The 24,232-nt window shown below is 39.4% G+C and overlaps 1 protein-coding gene across 2 annotated transcripts in view; it reads left to right on the top strand.

Moving 5' to 3' along the window:
* Positions 1–19,726, top strand: part of LOC124619304 (gastrula zinc finger protein XlCGF57.1-like) — a 226,718-nt gene extending 206,992 nt beyond the window's left edge. For both annotated transcript variants that reach the window (XM_047145599.1, XM_047145598.1), the window contains exon 13: positions 18,255–19,726. In XM_047145599.1, the coding sequence (XP_047001555.1) occupies positions 18,255–18,794 (540 nt within the window). In that variant the 3' untranslated portion in view covers positions 18,795–19,726. The remainder of the gene's footprint in view (positions 1–18,254) is intronic.
* Positions 19,727–24,232: the final 4,506 nt, after the last annotated feature.

Below are 24,232 nucleotides of genomic sequence, written 5' to 3'. Positions count from 1 at the left end.
ACCGACTTCCTTCCCCGTCCTTCCTAAACCGATGAGACCGATGACCTCGCTGTCTGGTCTCCTTCCCCAAAACAACAAATCCAATCTTCTTTTCCAGGATACCCAGCTGCGACAATCTCTCCCAACTTCTTCTCCAACAGTTTTCACATATATGAGTCATATTTTATAAGCCCAATGACTCGTGGTCTGTCAGAAACTATTAATTACTTTTACAATAAATACAGTTCCAAAAATCTCTCAAGGTTCTCGCAAGTCCGCCACCTGCAACTCTAGATAGTCAGTAAGTAAGTAAGTAAGTAAGAAGTGTCTTTTCTTTTCTTTTCTTTTCTTTTACACAGTTCAACTGTTCACAATAATGATAGACGTAGCACCGTCATGGAGTAAGGCGCGCTTGCTTCTGGTGCTGGTCATGTAACTTCCTTGACGAGCGCGGCAACCACTTGCCCCCACCGATCGACCGTCACTGTTGCCGTATTCTCCCAATACACATCCACCCTGCGCACACACAAAACCGGCACGAAGTAGACACTCTCCCGTTTCTCACACTCGTACGTAAAATATCGGGTGTTCAAGATGCTGGAAAGCTGAGGGTCTCTAGAATTTGCGTCCAAATTCTTGAGGCACTACAAATTTCTGGCATTTCTTTCTACACTTAGCATCTGTATGGCTGGTTTATCACAATGATGACAGTAATTTTGAAACTTCTAGCCCCTTGTGTGTTTGTGGGTGCTATTACTCATTGTATTTTTGCTTTCTCTTTGGTTTTCAGCAGTTTATAGCTAGGTGACCGTTTTGTCTATAATTATAATATTTCTCCCCATATTATTTTTTTCTTCCTGTTTCTCTTTGGGACTTATCTTTTCACTACTACTTTGTGTGATCATTTGAATTCAGTTACTTGCTAAAACCTGAATAAAACAAGCTCATACTAATGCATAAATGAAGTGTAAAGCACCTTTTAAATTGGACCACATCTGTCACCCTGGATACAGCCACTCTGCCTGATTTGGACAGCTCATCTATTCTCCCCATGATGTTATTGCTTCATATGGGCATTGTCTGGTTTCAAACGTCTAGTTCTTTTACCTGAGTAATTCTCTTCTAACAATTTGCATATCTGGCTTTCAGTACTAGTCTTATCACTTACAGTTCACATGACCCTTCCATCGCAAGTAATGTTAGACTTTCCATATTGTAACAATATCTTATCTTCATTCTGCATGTCCTCAAATGCTGCATTCAGGTCCACAGTAATTGCTCTTAGCTCGAAATTTTTCCCATCAAAAGACTTAAAGACTTAACAGAACGTATCTCTGCCTACGTAGATCAACACCTTCAACCCATTACATGCAGTCTCCCATCCTTCATCAAAGACACCAACCACTTTCTCGAACGCCTGGAATCCTTACCCAATCTGTTACCCCCGGAAACCATCCTTGTAACCATTGATGCCACTTCCTTATACACAAATATCCCGCACGTCCAGGGCCTTGCTGCGATGGAGAACTTCCTTTCACGCCAATCACCTGCCACCCTACCTAAAACCTCTTTCCTCATTACCTTAGCCAGCTTCATCCTGACCCACAACTTCTTCACTTTTGAAGGCCAGACATACCAACAATTAAAGGGAACAGCCATGGGTACCAGGATGGCCCCCTCATACGCCAACCTATTCATGGGTCGCTTAGAGGAAGCCTTCTTGGTTACCCAAGCCTGCCAACCCAAAGTTTGGTACAGATTTATTGATGAAATCTTCATGATCTGGACTCACAGTGAAGAAGAACTCCAGATTTTCCTCTCCAACCTCAACTCCTTTGGTTCCATCAGATTCACCTGGTCCTACTCCAAATCCCATGCCACTTTCCTTGATGTTGACCTCCACCTGTCCAATGGCCAGCTTCACACGTCCGTCCACATCAAACCCACCAACAAGCAACAGTACCTCCATTATGACAGCTGCCACCCATTCCACATCAGACGGTCCCTTCCCTACAGCCTAGGTCTTCGTGGCAAACAAATCTGCTCCAGTCCAGAATCCCTGAACCATTACACCAACAACCTGACAACAGCTTTCGCATCCCGCAACTACCCTTCCGACCTGGTACAGAAGCAAATAACCAGAGTCACTTCCTCATCCCCTCAAACCCAGAATCCCCCACAGAAGAACCACAAAAGTGCCCCACTTGTGACAGGATACTTTCCGGGACTGGACCAGACTCTGAATGTGGCTCTCCAGCAGGGATACGACTTCCTCAAATCCTGCCCTGAAATGAGATCCATCCTTCATGAAATCCTCCCCACTCCACCAAGAGTGTCTTTCCGCCGTCCACCTAACCTTCGTAACCTCTTAGTTCATCCCTCTGAAATCCCCAAACCACCTTCCCTACCCTCTGGCTCCTATCCTTGTAACCGCCCCCGGTGTAAAACCTGTCCCATGCACCCTCCTACCACCACCTACTCCAGTCCTGTAACCCGGAAGGTGTACACGATCAAAGGCAGAGCCACGTGTGAAAGCACCCACGTGATTTACCAACTGACCTGCCTACACTGTGATGCATTCTATGTGGGAATGACCAGCAACAAACTGTCCATTCACATGAATGGACACAGGCAGACAGTGTTTGTTGGTAATGAGGATCACCCTGTGGCTAAACATGCCTTGGTGCACGGCCAGCACATCTTGGCACAGTGTTACACCGTCCGGGTTATCTGGATACTTCCCACCAACACCAACCTATCCGAACTCCGGAGATGGGAACTTGCTCTTCAATATATCCTCTCTTCCCGTTATCCACCAGGCCTCAATCTCCGCTAATTTCAAGTTGCCGCCACTCATACCTCACCTGTCATTCACTTCCGCCTCGAGTGACATCTCTGCCCAAACTCTTTGTCTTTAAATATGTCTGCTTGTGTCTGTATATGTGTGGATGGATATGTGTGTGTGTGCGAGTGTATACCCGTCCTTTTTTCCCCCTAAGGTAAGTCTTTCCACTCCCGGGATTGGAATGACTCCTTACCCTCTCCTTTAAAACCCACTTCCTTTCGTCTTTCCCTCTCCTTCCCTCTTTCCTGATGAGGCAACAGTTTGTTGCGAAAGCTTGAATTTTGTGTGTATGTTTGTATTTGTTTGTGTGTCTATCGACGTGCCAGCGCTTTCGTTTGGTAAGTCACATCATCTTTGTTTTTAGATAGACTTAATTGTTAATATTGGTATGTCTCTAGCACTGATTCCACTAACTTCATTCCTTCTAAAAGGATTCATTTTATACAGCCATATAAGATCTTAATACTAATGCTGCTGTTGCTCGCCCGTGTGGTCTTTAGTTCAGTTGGTTGGTTTGTGGGGGTTGAAGGACGAGTACTGCTTCACGACTCAGTCTGCTTACTTATAGAGAATCCATGTGTCTCACACTTTTTTTTCCTTAATGACTCAGAGATGAGCACTATGACTTGTTCTAACTCCTTACAGAAGCACCTGCATTAGCCCAGCAATAGTGAAAAGTGCAGAGTACTCTTGCTCTTCTAACTATGATCTCTCTCTCTCTCTCTCTCTCTCTCTCTCTCTCTCTCTCTCTCTCAAACACACACACACACACACACACACACACACACACACACACACACGCACGCACAATTTATGTTGTTTTATACATATCTAAGTGCATTGCTTGTGAAAATGGTATGCAGACTTCTTTCTAGATTGCACACTGCTGCATTTCACTCAGCTCTGTGACGTTGAGGCTGCACTTGTGCTCTCCATGTATCTTGGTAAACCTCCAATCCCCAACTGCTAGAAGTGGCAAATGGATCATTAGGGAAAAACAGGCTCAAAATCAAAAATTATAACAGACAGGAAGAAGCAGCATCATGATAAGAATTAAAGAAGAAGAAAAATGCAGGAAAAGAAGCAACCAAAGAAGAAATACATTTTTAAAACAAATCATGAAGGGGTTTACATTTTTAAAATGAAACAGTAATGAATTTACTAACATTTCTCAAATATTATGTTCAAACACATTCATGCAATTTTTTATTTAACAGTTATTACCCGTTTCTACGACTTCATATCTACAGGAGAGCAATTGCTACCACTGGCATTAGATAGTGTGGGGTTTTATTCCTTTAAGTAAAGTTTTTCAGAATTTTCAGTACACCTATTTATTCTTTGTATAACCTCCTCAACACTTTTGACACCCAGCCAGTTAGCAAACTTTTGGGTCTAAAAAACCAGAATTTATGCCATTCTTTAAAATGTTTCTGGCACAATTGTGTTTGGTGTATCTAAAGCGGTAATACACACTAACATATTTATTTTAGTTCTGTGATACATTACAAATTTTACAGTAATGATGACAGAAAGTCTAACCATCCTTTAAAAAAAGTACAAGGTGAGTTCTTGAGCAATTTCATGTGCATTTGGCTTTTGTATAGAAAAGCATGAAACTTTCTGACATGCAGAAAAGTATGTTGCAATTGGGGCAGTACCAGCTTTTTCTTTACTGATTGCTTTACTAGTAGACTATTTCATCTTCTCTGAACAATCATCCAAACCCAGGTTGGATGCTGGATTGTCTCAGTTGCAGGAAAGAGTCCTTCACAAATTTCATCAGGCCATGCCCATTCATATATTTCCCCCTTCTGTTCAGAATCATTGTATTCTTCCTCAAAAAGTTCTTACTCAGCCAACAAACTTTAGCAGAGTTAAAGAAGACATCAAAACTTAATGAGTATTTGCACTGATATCGCAATAACACAAGCACACTATGACTCAGTCAGTTTCAAAGCAGCTCTTACCTTTGCCACTGCTTCTGTCAAAGTAATTCTATAACTTACAACAGAGGGCAGCACCTGTCAAGAGATGGGTAGTAAGATGTCCATACATTGTTTTCATATGATACCAGTCCAGTTTTTGGACGATAGATGACTCTTGTGTCTTGGAAGATCATGGTCCAAAATATACCCTGGTGTTCTTTCATCACAGTGTCTTGGCTGGAGTTGCATTCAGGCTTGTCCACCAAAGTAGTACATAAATTCAGATTTGAATTACAAGCCAGATTAAGTAAGATTACTGCAAAAGTTACAGTCCAGTGGTACCAAGTGATGATATTGACCCCAAGTATTTGTACTTTGTTATTTCAGAATAAGAAATCAGTTTTCTAAGTACCCGTGTAGCTATGCCAATTACCTATTTGGATATTTTTTAAGTTGGTCTCAAATGATTTCTGTACGATAATTCATAAACTTGGATCAGTCCTATACTGTTCAAACAGTAGCTCACAAGCTGTACTTTTTCTTGTGGCTTATTTTCTTTCCAACAACCTTCAACAAACGTGGATTGTGTAATTTGCAATGATTTTTTATAAAAACCATTGGACAGACCAATGAAAAATGCTTAGAATATTCATGTAAAAGTTTAGTATGTTCACTCCCCCCTACAGTAGGGAATGCTGGAATAAAAGAAATACATGGGCCTGTTTGCTCGTCATCAGGAACCCTGAAAGCCGCAGTCAGCACGACAACCCTCACTGGCAGTCAAGGGGCATCTTGAATTGCTGGAAAATGCATTTCAGCTCACTCTTAAACTGTAGTTCTACTGCTGCCGATGACTTTAAACTGTAGTTCTACTGCTACCGATGACTTTCTCAAACATGACCCACAACCTTCAACAAAACCTTATATGGCAGTCTCACTGACATTTCATGAATTCAGCAAGGTTCTAGATAGTATGAAACCAAGAAAGGCATCCAGACCAGATAGCATTCCCCTGGAGATCATTCACAATGGTGGCTCATCTGTAAAAACCAGACTCTTCTCCCTAATGTGGGAAACCCATAAGTTACCAGGTGACATGAAGAACTCCACGATTGTGAACATCTTTAAAAAAAGGTGACCGAAGCACTTGTGGTAATTACTGTGGCATATGCTTGCTCTCTGTGGCTGGTAAAATGTTTACTAGAATTCTGTTCAATTGCCTCTAGAGTCTTTCCAAGACTGTACTTCCTGAATCTCAGTGCAGATTTTGCCCCTTCAGAGGATCCAGTGATATGATCTTCTGTGAACGACAACTGCAGAAGAAGTGCAAGGTACAACATAAGTTGTCCTATTTGTGTTCTATGACCTAGAAAAGGCCTTTGATACAGTGTCCGGAGAAGCTCTGTGGAGGGTCTTAAAATATTTTGGCTTTTCTTGATGATATATCTGGGCAAGTGCTATACCAAAATTAAACATCTGACAATTCACCTATTACTAATGGGCTCAAACAAGGTTGTGTCTTCATGCCAGCATTCTTTGCTCGGTACCTAGCCACCGTTCCTTATGAGAAATCATCTGTAAACAATGCAGGAGCAGAACGTAAATACATGTTTGACACAGGGCTATTTAGTCAGTCCAGACAAGTTCATAAGTCTCACTCACATAACTGAACTGGATTATGCTGACAACAGTACTTCTCCAGCTCATACATCCACAGAGCTGCAACTGTAAATAGTTTTGGTACTGCATATAAATGGTTTGGTCAGACCATCGACATCAAAAAAATACAGGTACTAGCACAGTCAGCTCCTCGAATGGCCTTTCCGATTTTAGTCAGTCCAGACAGCACTCTAAAAAGTTCACAAGTCTCACTCAGGAAACTGAACTGCAGTATGCTGCCAACAGTGATTGTCCATCTCTCACACCCGCAAAACCGCAGCTGTAAATTTTTTTGGTACTGCATATAAATGGTATGGCCGGACTGTCAACATCCAAAAAGCAAAGATACTAGCACAGCCAGCTCCTGGAATGGCCTTTCTGGATTTCAGTATATCTGTTTTCAGCACACCTTTGGTACAATAATCACTTTCTATATCCAGGAAGAATATTATCAAGTAACTGCTGATCAGAAAAGGATGTGGAGAACAGGATGCATGCTGCACATGTTGCATTTGGACAAATCTTACATCGGGTCTTCCCCAAATAAAGATCTGACACTGAATCGAACTGATAATGCATCGAGCAATTGTTTCTGCCCTACTCTGTGGTTACAAAACTTGGTCTCTTCATCACTGTGATCATAAGAAATTGGAACACTTCAGCAAACAGAAGCTTAGATACATTATGAACACCAAATGGGATGATTTCATATCAAACACTACTGTTCTTTTGCATGCAAATATATACAGTACAGAAGCCACCATTACTGGTCGCCAGTTGAGATGGATTTGGCATGTCCAGGGGATAAGAAACAACAGACCTCCTCGACAAATTTTGTATAGTGAAGTGAGCACAGGCAGTAGGCTTTATGGTGCTTATCTGAAGTACTATAAGGACCTGTTAAAGAAGAACATAAGGAATCTAAACATTGATCCAAGTAACTGGTCCACTGCAGCAGCAGAATGCAAACATTGCCACACAACTACTTAAGCTGCTGTCTTACAGTTTGATCAGGAATGTCAGAGGCAGAAAAATGAAAAACATCAGAAATGCAAGCTTTGTCAGGCCCAGCCACACCCTCCACTCTCTATTATGTGTAACACATGTGGCCACATTTTTCATGCCAAGATTGGGCTGCTAAGCCATCAAAGGCATCTCCATACCTAAACTGTGATGCAGTAATACAAATGGAGGAGAAAAATGAAAACTCAGATACCAGTATGAGCCACCAACAATGACAGTTGGATCAACAGACTTTCGTCTTCCTCGTCATGTCATTCGTCATGTCCCATTGTTCAGTACACCAATTTCAGCCCTTCCTGTTGCTTTATTATCATTATTACTATTATGTAAAAACAAAGATGATGTGACTTACCAAATGAAAGCGCTGGCAGGTTGATAGACACGCAAACAAACACAAACAAACACACAAAATTCAAGCTTTCGCAACAAACTGTTGCTTCATCTGGAAAGAGGGAAGGACGAAAGGATGTGGCTTTTAAGGGAGAGGGTAAGGAGTCATTCCAATCCCAGGAGTGGAAAGACTTACCTTGGGGGGGAAAAAGGACAGGTATACACTCGCACACACACACATATCCATCCGCACATACACAGTCACAAGCAGACATTTGTAAATGCAAAGAGTTTGGGCAGAGATGTCAGTCGAGGCGGAAGTACAGAGGCAAAGATGTTGAAAGACAGGTGAGGTATGAGCAGCGGCAACTTGAAATTAGCGGAGGTTGAGGCCTGGCGGATAACGAGAAGAGAGGATATACTGAAGGGCAAGTTCCCATCCCCGGAGTTCTGACAGGTTGGTGTTAGTGGGAAGTATCCAAATAACCCGGACGGTGTAACACTGTGCCAAGATGTGCTGGCCGTGCACCAAGGCATGTTTAGCCACAGGGTGATCCTCATTACCAACAAACACTGTCTGCCTGTGTCCATTCATGCGAATGGACAGTTTGTTACTGGTCATTCCCACATAGAAAGCTTCACAGTGTAGGCAGGTCAGTTGGTAAATCACGTGGGTGCTTTCACACGTGGCTCTGCCTTTGATAGTGTACACCTTCCGGGTTACAGGACTGGAGTAGGTGGCGGTGGGAGGGTGCATGGGACAGGTTTTACACCGGGGGCGGTTACAAGGGTAGGAGCCAGAGGGTAGGGAAGGTGGTTTGGGGATTTCATAGGGACGAACTAAGAGGTTACGAAGGTTAGGTGGATGGTGGAAAGACACTCTTGGCGGAGTGGGGAGGATTTACTATTATTTAATTTTCACTTCATTTAATTAACATTGTAAACTTAGGTGGGTACACTCAACTGCCAATACAGTAAGTAAATTCACGTTCCATCATTGCCAACATGCTCACCATGAGCATGAAACTAATTAATCACCATATAGCAGGGATGATGAGTTGCAGACAGGCACAACAAAAAGATTGCTAATCACTTAAGCTTTCAGCCAGAAGGCCTTCTTCTGAAACAGACAAAATACACACTTATTCACGCAAAGCAAACACAGCTCAAACAGACCACTGTCTCTCGTTCATTGAGCTGCTTTCACATGAATGTGTGTGTGTGTGTGTGTGTGTGTGTGTGTGTGTGTGTGTGTGTGTTTATTGCCTATTTCAGAAGAAGGCCTTCTGGCTGAAAGCTTGAAAGCTTATGTGTTTAGTAGTCTTTTTGCTGTGAATGCGCACCTTAAAACATTCAAAAGAATTAGATGATGCTATAGTTTCTTTAAAAAAAAACAAGAAATCAGCTGGATGGGATAAAATTCCAACCACTGTAGTCAAGGCTGTTTCTAACATCATTTCTCATCCATTGGCTAAAATATTAATCAGTCATTTGTGGAAGGATACTTCCCAGATGTTTTAAAATATGCTGAAATAAGACCATTGTTCAAGAAAGGCTCACCAGATGGCATGGGGAATTACTGCCCTATTTCCCTGCTACCGGTTTTCCTAAGGTGATAGAAGGGATTGTTGCAAAACATCTTGAAAACTTTCTTATAGAAAGTGATATTATAGTTAAAAATCAATTTGGATTTCAAAGGGGAAAAATACAATAAATGCTATCAGGGAATTCACTGAAAAGATAAGCTCTGCTTTAGACAAGTGTAAAAAGGACACAGGTAGGGCATTACAGTGGTTCAAATCTTCTTTGTCTGAAAGAAGACAGAGTTATTCTAAATTCAAATGGGAAAAAATAATTTTAGACAGGAAAAAGATTTGTACAGGGGACCTGAGGGCTCCATTTTAGGGCTTTATCTTTTTCTGCTATACCTAAACAATTTACCTTTAAGCATTGATGTTCACTCTGTTTTATTCACAGATGATACCTCAGTTTTAATTGAAAATGACATTTTAGGACAAATTCATCATACTGTGGAAAATATAATGGGAAACCTAGAATTATGGTTTCAGCAAAATGGTTGAAAACTCAGTGTCACAAAAACACAATTAGTGCAGTTCAGCGTTAAAACATCATCAGCATCTCCCATAAAAATAGTGCATGGCAATCAGGAAATGACTGAAGCAAGTTATGTAAAATTTCTAGGTCTAAATCTCGACAAAAATTTAAATTGGAAGGCACATGTAGACTTGTTAACTAACAAACTAAACAGCCTAGCTTATGTGATGAATGTCTTATCTGGTTCCACCCTTATGGACATCAGGAAGATTGTCTACCACAGCTACTTTCAAACTATAATATGATACGGAATAATTTTCTGGGGAAGTTCTACAAACACCCTGATATTACTTACACATCAAAAGAGAATTATATGAAACGTGTTTAGTCCAAAAAAGAACATCATACCCATTATTTAAAAAATTAAAAATACTAACCATTCCTTCCTTGTAAATGTATGAAATTTTTATTTCCACGTATAAAAATCAAAAGTTACTTGACAATTTTCATTTAAACCACAATTGCAGTACTCATCACAGACACAGTTTCTAACTTCCATCTCATAATTTAAAACTTTACACTTAAACACCATTGTACACAGTGTTAAAAAATTACATTAAATTAAATAACACAAATCTGTGTTTGACTCACTAAAAAGATAGTTATTTAATACACTAGTGGAAAAAATGTTATTATTCAATTGAAGAATTGATGCAAGACAGTTGGGCAATTTGTTAAGAAAGGAAACAATAAAGATTATGTATTCTATAATAAATTGTTAATATTTTATAGAAATTGTATTGCAAGCTGCAAAATGACTGTAAGTGTTATATATGTTCTTGTTAAATTGTTCTTGTCTAAAAACTCAAAAATGCTTGCTTGAATATATTATTATAACTTTATGGTTATAATAGAGGGAAACATTCCACGTAGGAAATATATATCTAAAAACAAAGATGATGTGACTTACCAAATGAAAGTGCTGGCAGGTCGACAGACACACAAACAACCACAAACATACACACAAAATTCAAGCTTTCGCAACAAACTGTTGCCTCATCAGGAAAGAGGGAAGGAGAGGGAAAGACGAAAGGAAGTGGGTTTTAAGGGAGAGGGTAAGGAGTAATTCCAATCCCGGGAGCGGAAAGACTTACCTTAGGGGGAAAAAAGGACGGGTATACACTCGCACACACACACATATCCATCCACACATATACAGACACAAGCAGACATATGTTTGTGTGTATGTTTGTGGTTGTTTGTGTGTCTGTCGACCTGCCAGCACTTTCATTTGGTAAGTCACATCATCTTTGTTTTTAGATATTTATTATAACTTTATTTCTTTAAAGTAATTTGACATGTCTCCAGTACAAAAATCTTTGATTTTAAACTGTACGTTATGAGACGAATAAACTATAAGGGGCATTCAAAAAGAAACGAGCTAGAGCCGTAATTACAGAAACCAGTATCTGTATGTTAAAAGTATTGACCCTGGCCATTGAAACACTTGTCGCATTGTGACACAAGGTGGTGAATGACTGTCTCATAAAATTCCCAAGGCTGCAATGTTAACCAGTTCTGCACATACAGCTGGACATGGTCATTTGAGGTGAATCGTTTGCCCCTCAGAGCCTTTTGAAGGGGACCAAAAATGGCGTAATCACAGGGAGAGAGGTCCGGACTGGATGGATTGTGGCCGAGAACCTCCCGTTTTAATTTCTGCAGGAGTGCCACGACTGTGTTGGCCATATGAGGCTTTTCACTGTTGTGGAGCAGAATGACCTCATGGGTGAGATTGCCTGGTTGCTTTGATTTGATCGCCTGGTGAAGGGTGGTCAAGGTTTGCAGGTAACGCTGGGCTTGGCTTTCACTGTCACTCGGTGGTCCTGGGTAATGAGTGCATCCACCAGCTGGACGATGTCATCAGTGATGCAGTGTGGTGTTCCAGACCATGCATCATTGGCTAATGACACCAGTCCTTCCCTGAAGCGTTTGTGCCACACCTTGACCTTTGCAAGAGACATAGTGTGTTCGCCGTAACACTTGTGACATTCGTCAATGAATGTCCGTTCTTCCTACACCTTCCACTGTCAGAAAATGAACAACACCTCTTTGCTCTTCTGTTGATGCCTCCATGTCACTGTTTGCAATGTGACTAGCAGTGTTGGACAATTGATGCATGCTGCTGCTAACTCTGTTCAGTCACGTGACGTGCACGTGTGCCCTCTAGTGACGGGCTGTGAACTTTCATGCTCTGGTTGGAAGCACACCTCGTTACGCCCGCCATGATATTACCCTCCTGTCACCAGTTTGCGCATACCAGACTCTGGCTCGTTTCTTTTTGAACGCCCCTTATACATTCTACCGTTTGTGACTCAACATCTCTGCTGTATGGTGAGTAGCAGTCTATCCATTTCATAATATTGTCATTATTCCATCCTGGATTTTCCATTGTTTAAATTAATCAATCATCATTATTGAATATGTATAATAACAATGGAAATTTCTGGATAGAATAATACTTAAAATAAAGGAAAGGCAATGGCTCACCTGTTGCTGACTGACATGTGATGTGTAGAAACACACTATAGAAAACAGTATTCATGCTAGTTTTCGAGCTCTTCCTCTTTTTCAGTTACCCAAATGCATAGACGCATACAACCATATTGAGGACAGTCTCGCCATGGGTGTGCGTGTTTAGGTGTCTGTGTGTTGTGATGTCCTGGGGAAATTCTTCAACTGTTCTGAGCACTTTCAAAATACAGTAGAGAACCATGAAGATTATTAATGGAAGCAAACCTAAAGACTCCTGCAAACCCATCTTCAGGAAGCTGGAGATCATGACACGGCCTTCTAGAGTCTGTAAATATTTTTAAAGACCACACGGTGCCAACAGAATCGAGACCGGAGAAAGAAAATAGTAAAATACACAAATACAACAGCAATTAATCTCAGATCTGCATGTGTTATGTGCAAACACTTAACATCATAAAAACTGTGCATTATACAGGGGGCTCCAGTTGTTCAACAAGCTTCAAAAATTTATTAAGTATGTTACAGGGCAAGCTGAATTAACTTTATTGCAACATAAAAACTAAACTGTAACTCATGGCCCCATTCAATAGCACATTCATCAACAGGATAAAACACATATAAAACAAAGAGAAAACATAAGCCAGCAACTGCATCAAACATAATAATTAAAAGTAGTAATCACTTGCATCTAGCATTACATGCACATAACATTGAACTCCATCATCCATCTCCCTTATTGTCAACAATATTCTCTGTTGAATTAGATGTGTCATCCAGACCGGGTAACAATGAGTCATGCACAGGCTGGTAATGGTACATTAGAGGTAGCGTCTGACATCCGTTGCAGCTGATCTGTGACAGGTGGTGGAGTAGCTGCATCATTTGTTGGGTGTGTGGTCTGTGTAGAGGAGTTTGTACCAGTGTAGGGTGCACGAAAAGCTGGTTTTAGCCTGTTGATGGTTGACATACCCATCACATCGACTTTGAATATCTTGTCCTCCTTGTTGATGACACAGTAAGGTTCATTGTAGGGTGGCTGCAGTGGCTGGTGTATGTGTCATGCTGTACAAAAACAAGATGGCTCTCCGTAGCTCATCAAAAGCAAAAGAAGGAGCGGTCCACTGATCCCTTGGAGCAACTGAGCAAGTTACCAGATTTGTGTATGCAGCTTTTGTATGAAATTTGAAAGGCCAATGCAGTTGTATAGCATTTGGCAAAGAACTCATCGGGCGATTGTATCAGCTGGCCATAAACAAGTTCCGCAATCATGACTTCAGGTCTCCTTTCAGTGATGCACGAAGACCCAACAGGATGATGGGCAACATCTCTGTCCACCGCTGTGAGTTGTGGCATTGAAGTGACACTTTCAGTTGGCAGTGCATGTGCTCAATTAAACCATTTGCTGCCAGGTGATAATTTGTAGATCTAATGTAATTCATACCATGTAGGACGTTTAGTGCTTTAAAAAGGTATGACGCAAATTATCTTTCCCAGTTTGTTGTAATTTGTAAAGATATACCGAAATGGGTGATCCAACCGTGGAAGAACACAGTTGAAACTGTTTCTGTGGTAATGTCAGAAATCAGGAACACCTCAGGCCAGCATGTAAAATGATCAATGGCTGTAAGGCAGTAGGTATATCTTTGTTATGCTGGGAGAGGTCCTACAAGGTCTTGATGGACATTTGGAGGAAGAAATGTGTCAAGAGGTGACCTAACATGCAGGCTAACATTATCCTGTTGACATACCATGCATTGTCGCACATATTGCATGCAATCTTTGTCCATGTGTGACCAGGAAAAAGCTCGCCTTACCATGCTGGTAGTGGATCGTACTCCTGTGTGCAACATCTGATACAAAGAGGTGATTGCCTGATGGTGAAAGTCAACAGTCACAAATGGTTATGATTTGTTAGTGGCAACGTCACAATACAGCAGCGTTGTTGGTGGCGGCAACACAACATGGCAGAGTTGTAGGCCTGATGGTTGCTCCAACAAATCTTGTATCTCACTATTTGCAACTCTTGTATCTCACTATCTGATGGCTGGGCTGTGGCGAGAGTTTCAGAATGAACAGCATAAGTGATCACTTCCGTCCAAGAGAGAGCATCAGCTGGCATATTCAGTACCTCTTCAATGTGAACACTATTAGTAGTGAACTGTCTGATATAGCTGAGATGTCACAGCTGATATTGTGATGCTTCCTCTGTGTTCTGGCAGAAAGTGTACATTTGTGGCCTATGATCTGTGATGAAAGTGAACTGCTGTCCCTCCAACAGGAGCGTGGTAAATGCCAACTCGGCCTCACTATTTCACTGGACTTATCCTTCGGTTTAAGTGCACTATGCAAGAAATTATTCAGTGGTGCAGCTAAGAGACCTTGAGTGTGAACAAAACAATGGTAAAAATTGGTTATGCCAAGAAATAATCATAATTGTTTAACTGTCACATGCTGCAGAAAATGAAGTATAGCTTATAGTTTCTCTTACACTGGCCTTATGCCTCGTGCATTGATAACATAGCCTAGGAATTGCACTTCAGCTGCTCCAAAGGTGCACTTTGAGGGTTGATGAGCAAGCCATACGCACAGAGATGAGTGAAGATCTGTCATAAGTGTGTCTAGTTTATGCCTCTTAGTTTGACAAGACCAGAATAACATTGATATATACATAACAAAAGTCTAAGCACATGTGGCTTCATCCATGAACCATTAAAATGTTTGGACTGCATTAATAAGTCCTAAAGGCATTCGGGTAAATTCAAACCGTCCAGACGGCAGTCTTAGTAATGTCGTCCAGTGTTACTGTATATCGATCTGGAACGGCTCTTACATTGAGCTGCCTGTAGTCACCACATAGATGCCATTCATTGTTCTTCTTTGGGACCAAGTACAGCGGATACACCCAACTACTGCTTGATGGGTGGCAGACTCCTTCTGCAAGCACGGATGAGAATTCCTGCTTAACTATCTTCAGTTCCTGGGGTGTCAAGTGCTGTGGTCAAGGACGAAGTGATGGTCCAGTGAAGTCAAAATATAGTGCGCCATCGAGTGCTGTGCAGATGCTAGTGTGAGAGTCTAGCAAGCGATCTCTGGAAACTGTCTGAGGAGCTTATGAATGGAGAATCACCAGTAATCATCTGTATTGCTGTGTCTTCCACATGGCGCATTTGCCCTTAGCTTGCTAGGTTGGTGTTAGTGTCAAGAAGGCATCAATGATGGAGGTCAGGTAGGAGTCCATAAAACGATAAAAAGTTTGCTTAGTGTACAGGGTGCATCATGTCCCAAATTTGCACCATAGGCCTAAGTTCAGCACTAATTTGACATGACCATACATTACAATTGTAGAACCATAGGTGGGAAAAAAGTGGCAGTAATCACAGTTGCAACAAACAGGTGGGCAGATGGATAGACTGAGCTGTCAGCACCCTTCTACCAAAAACTGTAACTTTGTGCCATGTTGCATTACAAACCGTTGGCTGCTGCCTGGAGAAACATTGGCCGTCGTCCTTGACTTCCCGCTGAGTTTCCCTGTTCTACACTTCTGCGGATTGGAACCATACCATCGATGGTACCAGCAGACTTTTGCTGATGAAGGTGAGCAGCTGTGCTTTCCCTGTGGGGGAGGACGACAAGATTGGTGACTAGTAGTCTAGATCCATAATGCAGCAACTTTTCCAGTGAGCTTGTAAGACTATGATTGTAGGGTAGAAAGGCCGTTATCTGCCCAAGGCTGGGGGGAAAACTGTTGTGACACATGTGTACAGATGCATTCCTGCTATGTGATTCGTTGGTTGCGCGAGTACGTCTAGATCACCAGTGCACACTGTCAGTATCTTCTGCGCACTGGGTGATAGACACAATAACCAAATATTCCACAGAATTGTGTCACTGACTGTATTGCTTGCTAATGTACGCATTCGGTGTAGTAGCTGCATTGGGGGTTGATCAACTAGCTCTTCAGTGTAAAGTAACTTCTCCCTTGAATTGCAAGAGCCAGGTAATCAGGGCATCATTCTTGATGGTTACGTAACAATCAGTACTCGATGACACCAGAATGTCTTGTGCCTTTGTGGCCTTGAGTGCAGCAGCTATATAACTGTGCTTCTTGTCTAAACTACTACCCTAAACTGTCTTTCTTGTTGCACAAACCACAGGACGGGATTCTGTTGCTAAAACAGTGGCAGTTTTACTGTCACATGATTAATTACTATGCAGCAGACAACCCACTCTTGGTGGCAGGTTTGACATTGTGGAGTTATGGTGAACTGGGTTGCAGAAGATGCCAGTCACAGTTGACATGAATGTTTGTACTTAGTGTGATGTGGCACAATATGTAGTGCTAGTGACCATCGAATTTCACATGGGTGACCGCATCGGTGTCACCAACGGTTGTGGGGCTAGACAAATTAGTTTTATTGCAACATAAAACTAAACTGCAACTCATACGACTCCTTTTCATAGCACATCCAGCAACAATAAAACATAAATAAAACAAAGAGCAAACATAACTCACTGACTGTGCCAAAGACAATCATTCAAAATAGTAATCACTTGTGTCTAACATTATAGTACACATAAACTGTGCTCCAAATCTATTGAAGAGAACATACGATCTAGTAAAGCTGTGACATCCTATTTGCTGTGTCACTCTTTTTACTCTGTAATAGAATACCTAGAAAATTAATCTTGCTGATTATCTTTAAGTGCAAAACATTCATTATTCGGTGAAGCTATTTAATCAGACTATTGCAGTGTATTATAATACCATGATCTATCCATCGTATATGTTAACAAATTTTATCCAGCACCTGTAACAGTGAGTGCTATCTGATCACATGGACAAAATAGATAAGTGTGTACTTTTGCTGGAGACAAAGTAAGAACTCAAAAGCTAGAGTGAATATTGTTTTCTGTTGTGTATTTCTATGCATCAGTCGGCTATAGGTGACTTTCATTTATTTTGCATATTATTGAAAATACTTTTTATTTCCCTATTTTGTAAGATTCTCTCACCATGTTGTATAGTGTTATCAGCATTGAGCATCTGACCACAGATATACCACATGTAATGGATAGTTCACATTCTGCACTCATTAATGAGTATGAGGGGCCCATGTGTATTTCGTATTACTGTCATTGGAAAAGTGTTAGAAGAACTGGTTTGCTTTTGCCCACCTCCCACCTTAATATAATATACGACAGTGAGATATGGATGAGTGGTGAGTTCTTGGGCTATACAATATTGTTGAAGTGTAGTGAATCCAATGGTTGGAACACCACCAATAGTAGTCATTGCAGAGAGGTTTCGAGTGAGGGAGTTTCAGTGTTATTTTGTGATCATAAAGTGAGTATCTGTACTTTCACTGCTCAATATCCATCAATATATATCGCCTGTAGGGCCCAAGCCGTCCTCTTGTAGATCAAGTACTACATTTTAGTAAGCAAATAGTAATGTTATTGTTCTAATATCTCTTAGGAGACGCAAGGAAATCAGGCTTTCAGAGTGAACTGTTGAACTCTATCCTGAGTAAATTCTATGAATTTACGTGTATGTTTATTCCGATTATATGATGACAACTACATCATTTGTTGTGTGCTTGATTTTCTGTGACAGTCATAATGTTGACCTGCAAATAACAGCGAGTTCATATTACATATGCATAATTTGAAATATGTAATAATACTTAGCAGGTTTAACATAAATTCTTTTCTTTTATTGAGTTTTCACAAAAAATCATGTATATTATTTTGTAAAATGTTATCACTAAGGATTTGCCTAGCTTGCACATTTAAATGTGAATATTTGTCAGTAGCTCATTTGTGAGAAACATTAATAATAATCATTGTAGAATAGTTATAAGAAAATAAGAGGAAACTATAGGTGATTCAATTATTTGCAGGAACCACCCCGTTCTTGTGATGAATGTGGAAGAGCATTCATTCGGCAAGATTGTTTACTCCGTCACATGCGCACCAAGCACAGAGACATGTTGGAGGAGATATTGGCTGAAACAGAAAAGAAAAAACTGCAACAGCAGCTTCTAGCTGCAGCAGCAGCTCAAGGGCCTGTTGGATCTGGTGTGGGCCTGAATGGTAGTGGAAGTGATGGAAGTTCAGGCGATCCTAGTAGCATACCATCACTCAGTGAAGCTGCTCTCGCTGACTCAGTTCGTGAGCTGCTGGCACTGCTAGTGGACGAAGCCACTCTAAAGGCTTTTGGATGGCCAGAAACACAAGTTGACCAGTTGCTAGAGGCAGTCATTCGTCGATGTGGTCATCAGCCTGTAACCTCAGAGGAGCTATTGTACACAGATAGATTGCGTGAAAATGCCAAGCTGCTGTTCACTGTTGTCATAGATGACTCTGCTGTCAAGACTTTGCTCAACAATCAGACTGTGGACGAAGTTATTTTGCATGTACTTCGTCTCGCCAAGTCATAAAAATAATTGTGTGTGTGGCTGGGTGGGTGGATGGGTGTGCGCGCATGCACTTAGTTAGCTCCTGTCTCCCTGGTGTTCATATTGTTACAACAGAACCTGTTGCATTCATTTCAGTCATTTCAGATATATATTTGATGGCATCTTATGTGTTGAACTTAAAGTTTGTCTTTTTGATTTTTCTTCAATGAACACATTACATCCAGAGTCTGAAGTCAGTGATTTTGTTAGCACAAATGTAGATGCTTCTTGTACAGAACATTTCTCTTTGCATACCACCGAATCATCAAAGGATTCAGGTATGAAGTTTCTGTTATGCTTTTACAAACCGTTCTTTTTTCTCTTTCTGCTGCCAGACTTCAGTAACAGTTGATTGTTGCATTTAATAATGGAGATGTCTCAGTTAACCTTAGGGTAATTGTTACAGACCTCTTCCTTATATCAGAATTATTCACATTTACACCATTTCTATGCAAACTGCATTCCATTGTGTGAGTTTTCTTGATTAGAAATTTTTTTGTCTGCTATTTTCCTTCCATATGTAAAATCATTCTGATCGTAATTTCTCCATGGTTTTGGGAAGTATCTGTTTGACATGATCCATAATTTGTGTCAAATGCAGATGTAATCACAAAGTATAGACATCTTTGAGGCTCGCACAGTTGCAAAAAAACAGCCGTATTTGTAAGGAGTCCAATGTATGTTAGCTTTAGGGACCATGAAATTTATCAGTTTGTTTTCAGAGTGAAATATCAAATCCTACTTTTATTCATACAGATTACATTTTGTGAATACTCGTTATCTTGACTGATACTAAGAGCCATCTGGCAACTAAGAGCACCAGCAGAAAATTAATTATTTGTAAAAAGAAATATGATGAAACGTGTAACTATATTTTTTTGTATGTAAATGATGAGGATGTAAGATATGAATTATTTTTTTGAGATATTGACCTCATTCTTTTATAATTATAAAGTCTTTTGATACATAAGTGCTCTGTACAAATCCAATTTTGTAAAATTTCTGGCACTTTCTTGTAATATAGTCACAGAAATATATGAAAAAGCAGCACAGAAAGATATGCAATTCTAATTTGAGAGATTATAGCATTTTTTATATTTTGATAGGCTGTAGTTTTACGTTGAATAGCTCTTATATCTATCATTGATTATATTTTCCTTGCAACATTTTCTTCCACAAATGATCCAGTAATCTTTCAGCCCTGATGAGAAAATGTCAATAAATGCCGGTAAATATATATTTTGTAACAAAGGAACATACTGCTTTACTGTATGTTATGGCAATAAGGTAAATTTTTATGGCAAAGAGATTGGATTGTGGCAACACAAGTGTCAGAAAAGAAGATGTGAACCCAGCCTCGTAGGACATACATTTAATTATTTGAGAGACACTCTGCGAGAGTGAGAGTGTGGAATATATTTTTAGAGAAGTATTTCATTTTACAATTGAGATGAAGATGCTTCCATGTTGTAGTACTTACTGTGTAATAATTATTTATTCTGTGCTGTTAAATAGCAGTTACCTGGATATCAAGCAGCTGAATGTATTAACAGCACAATCTAAGACTATTGTCTTATTTTTCATATCCATTTGATATAGGTGTTGCTTGACAGCTGATTGTAGGATGCTCCAAAGCAAGTTGAGATGTGAAAGTAACTTTATTGCAAATATTACAATACTACATTTTTCCTCACAGGTAACACACTGTAGTGTGTGATATGATATATTACACTTGAATATATTTGCATATTCTTTGATTCACTTTTTTTTTTTACACGTGCAAACTTAAACATAAAATCACTTATTTGTCTCAGCTGAATTGGATCCAAATACTAATAGATTTTTTTGGGGGTGGAGAGAGAGAGAGAGAGAGAGAGAGAGAGAGAGAGAGAGAGATTAGTTACCCAAACTGTGACACTCAATATTTGTTAAATCAAAGTGCTAACTGTGACACTCAGTATTTGTTAAATCAAAGTGTTAACTAATTAACTCATTTTTAATGGCCTAGTCGAGGTGTTGTGAAATTTCCTACTTATTGCATTTTTAAAGGCAAGAGAACTTCATGTGAATACCTTAATAAGGTATCTAATTTTTTTGCGTGATTTGTGGGAAAATAGGTTATATAATTGAAACATACGTGTGGGTTTCCAAAAGTGTATCATGATCAGATCTGTATGCCTCATCTACAAAGCAAAATGACTAATACCATTATTAGTAATTGTTAGATTTCATGTATGTAGTATGCTGGTTCAGCACAGGTAATAATCATGTTGGGCACATTATCAAGTTGCGAAAGTTGATGTTTTTAGAGAAAATTTCAAGAGAAAGAGGTTTTGTTAAAAAATAATGTATGTAAAATTAAGAATTTGAAATGTTTGATATAATTCTGTTGTATGGCACATATCTGATAAGATTAACTACTTTTCGTGGAAGAAATGGTTAGGATTATTTCCCCTTCCTTCTGCTTGAAGTACTGTACTGTTGTACCTTGGACACATCTTCCAGTTTTTAAAAGGGTGAGTGGTTTTTTCTTCTTCTTCTTCTTCTTCTCTCTTTTTTTTTTTTTTTTTTTTTTTTTTTTTTTTTTTTTTTTTTTTTTTTTTTTTTTTTTTTTTAAAAATTCACGTTTAAGACTTTACAGATATTTTATTTATTTATTTATGACAGATGTTCATGTCATTAGACTACCACACTAGATATAACTTTTTGTATTCTTTATCTCCACAAAAAACTAGATGCTTTGTATAGCTTTGTCAGAGCTCAGTATCATCTGGTGCATATAATACAGTACAGTTGTAGTGTTTACATTTTCCTCTTGAATCATGCTGCATTGAATGTTTTGAATTCTGTTTCATAGTTAATTGGTATATCTCCTAAATCTGCAAAGATGTTTCCAGCATAAAATGTTAGACATGATTCCATTAAAGTGGATGTGTGTTGCAAAAACTGCTGTGATTCTTTTGCTTCAGCATCACTGCTGTAGTTTTCACCAGTGAACTATCAAGAGATGCTTGTCATATAGCAAGGCAAAAAGAGAACAAACAAAATTTAAGTCAGTGATTGACATAAAATTCTTAGTAGAGTACTAAATTTTCAGGAAATGATGATATTTGCTCTACATCAGCCTTTAACAAACATGTCATGTAATATTCTTTCTTGGTATGGTGTTTCAATGCACTATACATCTTTGATTTTAACTGCATGGAGGGCTACGTGAGTCATTTCTGTGGTTTGCTATTTGCTGTGGCCTGTCTGCTCGCTCTCTCTCTCTCTCTCTCTCTCTCTCTCTCTCTCTATCTCTATCTCTCATGCATAGTAAAACAGACAAACACAAAATTTCTTTTGATAGTCTGTTATCCGTTATGATTCAGTGAATAAAATAATATCATTCTAAATATTAAAAAAGACATTTAAGATAAAGAATAGAGTTTACCCACCACAAAGAGGTGATGTTGAGTGGCAGACAGGCACATTTGTTATTCCATTCTGGATTTTATGTTACTTGAATATCACAATCAATATTTTTTCCTGAAGCAGAAGCAAGAATATCTTCTCCCTCTGCATTGAAATCAATGTAGAATGTCAAATAGGTAGGAGCATAAACTTAGAACCAAATTAGTATCATTGCATTTTGACCTTTCACTTTGCTATAAACAATTTCATAAAGACTGCATCTTGCAGAAAAGGACTTTGTTTTCGCACACACTTTTTTTTGTTATAGACACGTTACTGAACAATAAAGAGTCACTTACATTTTGTAATGATGTCTGTACAACAAAAAACTGGGACACCTTCCAAACACACATCGTCTGCAAATACACTATCTCTTTTCTGTACCAATATCACTGCCATCTGCAGAAAACCTTTGAAATCATAAGTCCTCATGTTGAGAATGCAGTATGGACTGGTCACTTTACTGTTGGACTCAAGTTGTGTAGATGAGTAAACTGCTCATGTTTTTGTCTGCAACTGTAGTAATGTTTCAAACCCATCAAAAAGTGAAAGAAATGTATAACATGACACTACGAACGTGTGTTAGATTGCCTTGAATCATCCCGCAAAGAGGTATGGCTGTAACTATTTTCTTTTCATTTAAAAATGATGTACGTAACTTTCATTTGACAGCTGAAAGTTTGACCAACCCTTGTCCATGTAGCAGGCTCAGAATTAAAGTTTTATGGTCTGGATCATTACACATCCAATTTTTAAAGACTCCTAATGAGTTTCTGATTATTGTAATTAATACTATGCTGGTTTTGATTCAGTAGTTTGTATTTTACAGTAAACATTTCACTTGTCTGTTAGTTACTTGATTCGAGTATTATTTTCTGAGTTGAAATTAAAGGGAAAATTGTATTATTTTTGTGATACAATCTACCATTTCACTCATTTTTAATACCATAAACTGGGGTGAATAGGGACAGAATTTCAGGTTTTTAAATAATAAATCCAGAAATACAATCTGAAAATGAGTTTTTAATCATTAAAGTGGAAGATGGTATAGTCATTCAACCTTGAAACTAGGTATATTTGGTATTGCTTAATATAATTTGTAGTAAGTAGCAATTATAAAGTGTCCCTATTTACCCCTTGACAGGGGTCAATAGGGACAGTGATAAATATAACTCACAGAACCCTATTGCAACAGGCACAGGGGTCGAAAGGGACACAAAAATGGTTTTTAAAAACACAAATTAACCTTAATACTTTAAAATATTAAAAAATCATTTAAACATATGTCTGCCTCATCTTATTAATGAATGGTTCTTTCATGACTTGAATCACTTGAATAGAATCAAATTCAGATACATCTTCTACAACTGGGAAAACATAAACACTATTGTCTTTGCAGTTTTGTCTCAAAAATGATGCCACATATGTTTTTCCTTCAAGCACAACTTCGGTAATTCTACCAATAAAATATTTTGGAGCCCCCTTTACACTCTCAAATTTCACTTTCACCCAATCCCCAACATGTAACACCCCCTCAATAGACAGTTCTTCTGGTTTCTGAGTAGGTGTGGAGTCTTCTCTCTATTCATAGCTGTGATCACTGGTGTCACCATCACTATCTTCTTCTGATTCAGTCACTGAATTTGACAAGTCATGTGCATGAACACTCCTGCCAGGTGGTATGTTCAGTTTGCTTGTTCTACCTGGTTTTGGAAAATTACCTTCAGGCCACCTTTGATGCTTTAAGAATTCAACCAGGCTGTCATTAACAGTGCCAGTGCTGCCCTCTCCACTTTCTTCAGATGGCAACATTCCAAGAACTTGGTCTTGATTGAAAGGATAAATACCAGTCTTCTTGAAACCTGAACAAATGTTTCTTTCTACGGTTGGTGATAACATGTCAAGGGTTTCTTTCAAAAGTCGAGGAAAGTACTTCTTATCAATTCCTGAACACTTGTTAGTTCTGT

Source organism: Schistocerca americana, chromosome 6, assembly GCF_021461395.2.
Source record: "Schistocerca americana isolate TAMUIC-IGC-003095 chromosome 6, iqSchAmer2.1, whole genome shotgun sequence".
Classification (NCBI taxonomy): domain Eukaryota; kingdom Metazoa; phylum Arthropoda; class Insecta; order Orthoptera; family Acrididae; genus Schistocerca; species Schistocerca americana.
The sequence above is the reverse complement of the archived record's forward strand: the minus strand, read 5'-3'. Positions and strand labels throughout refer to the sequence as shown.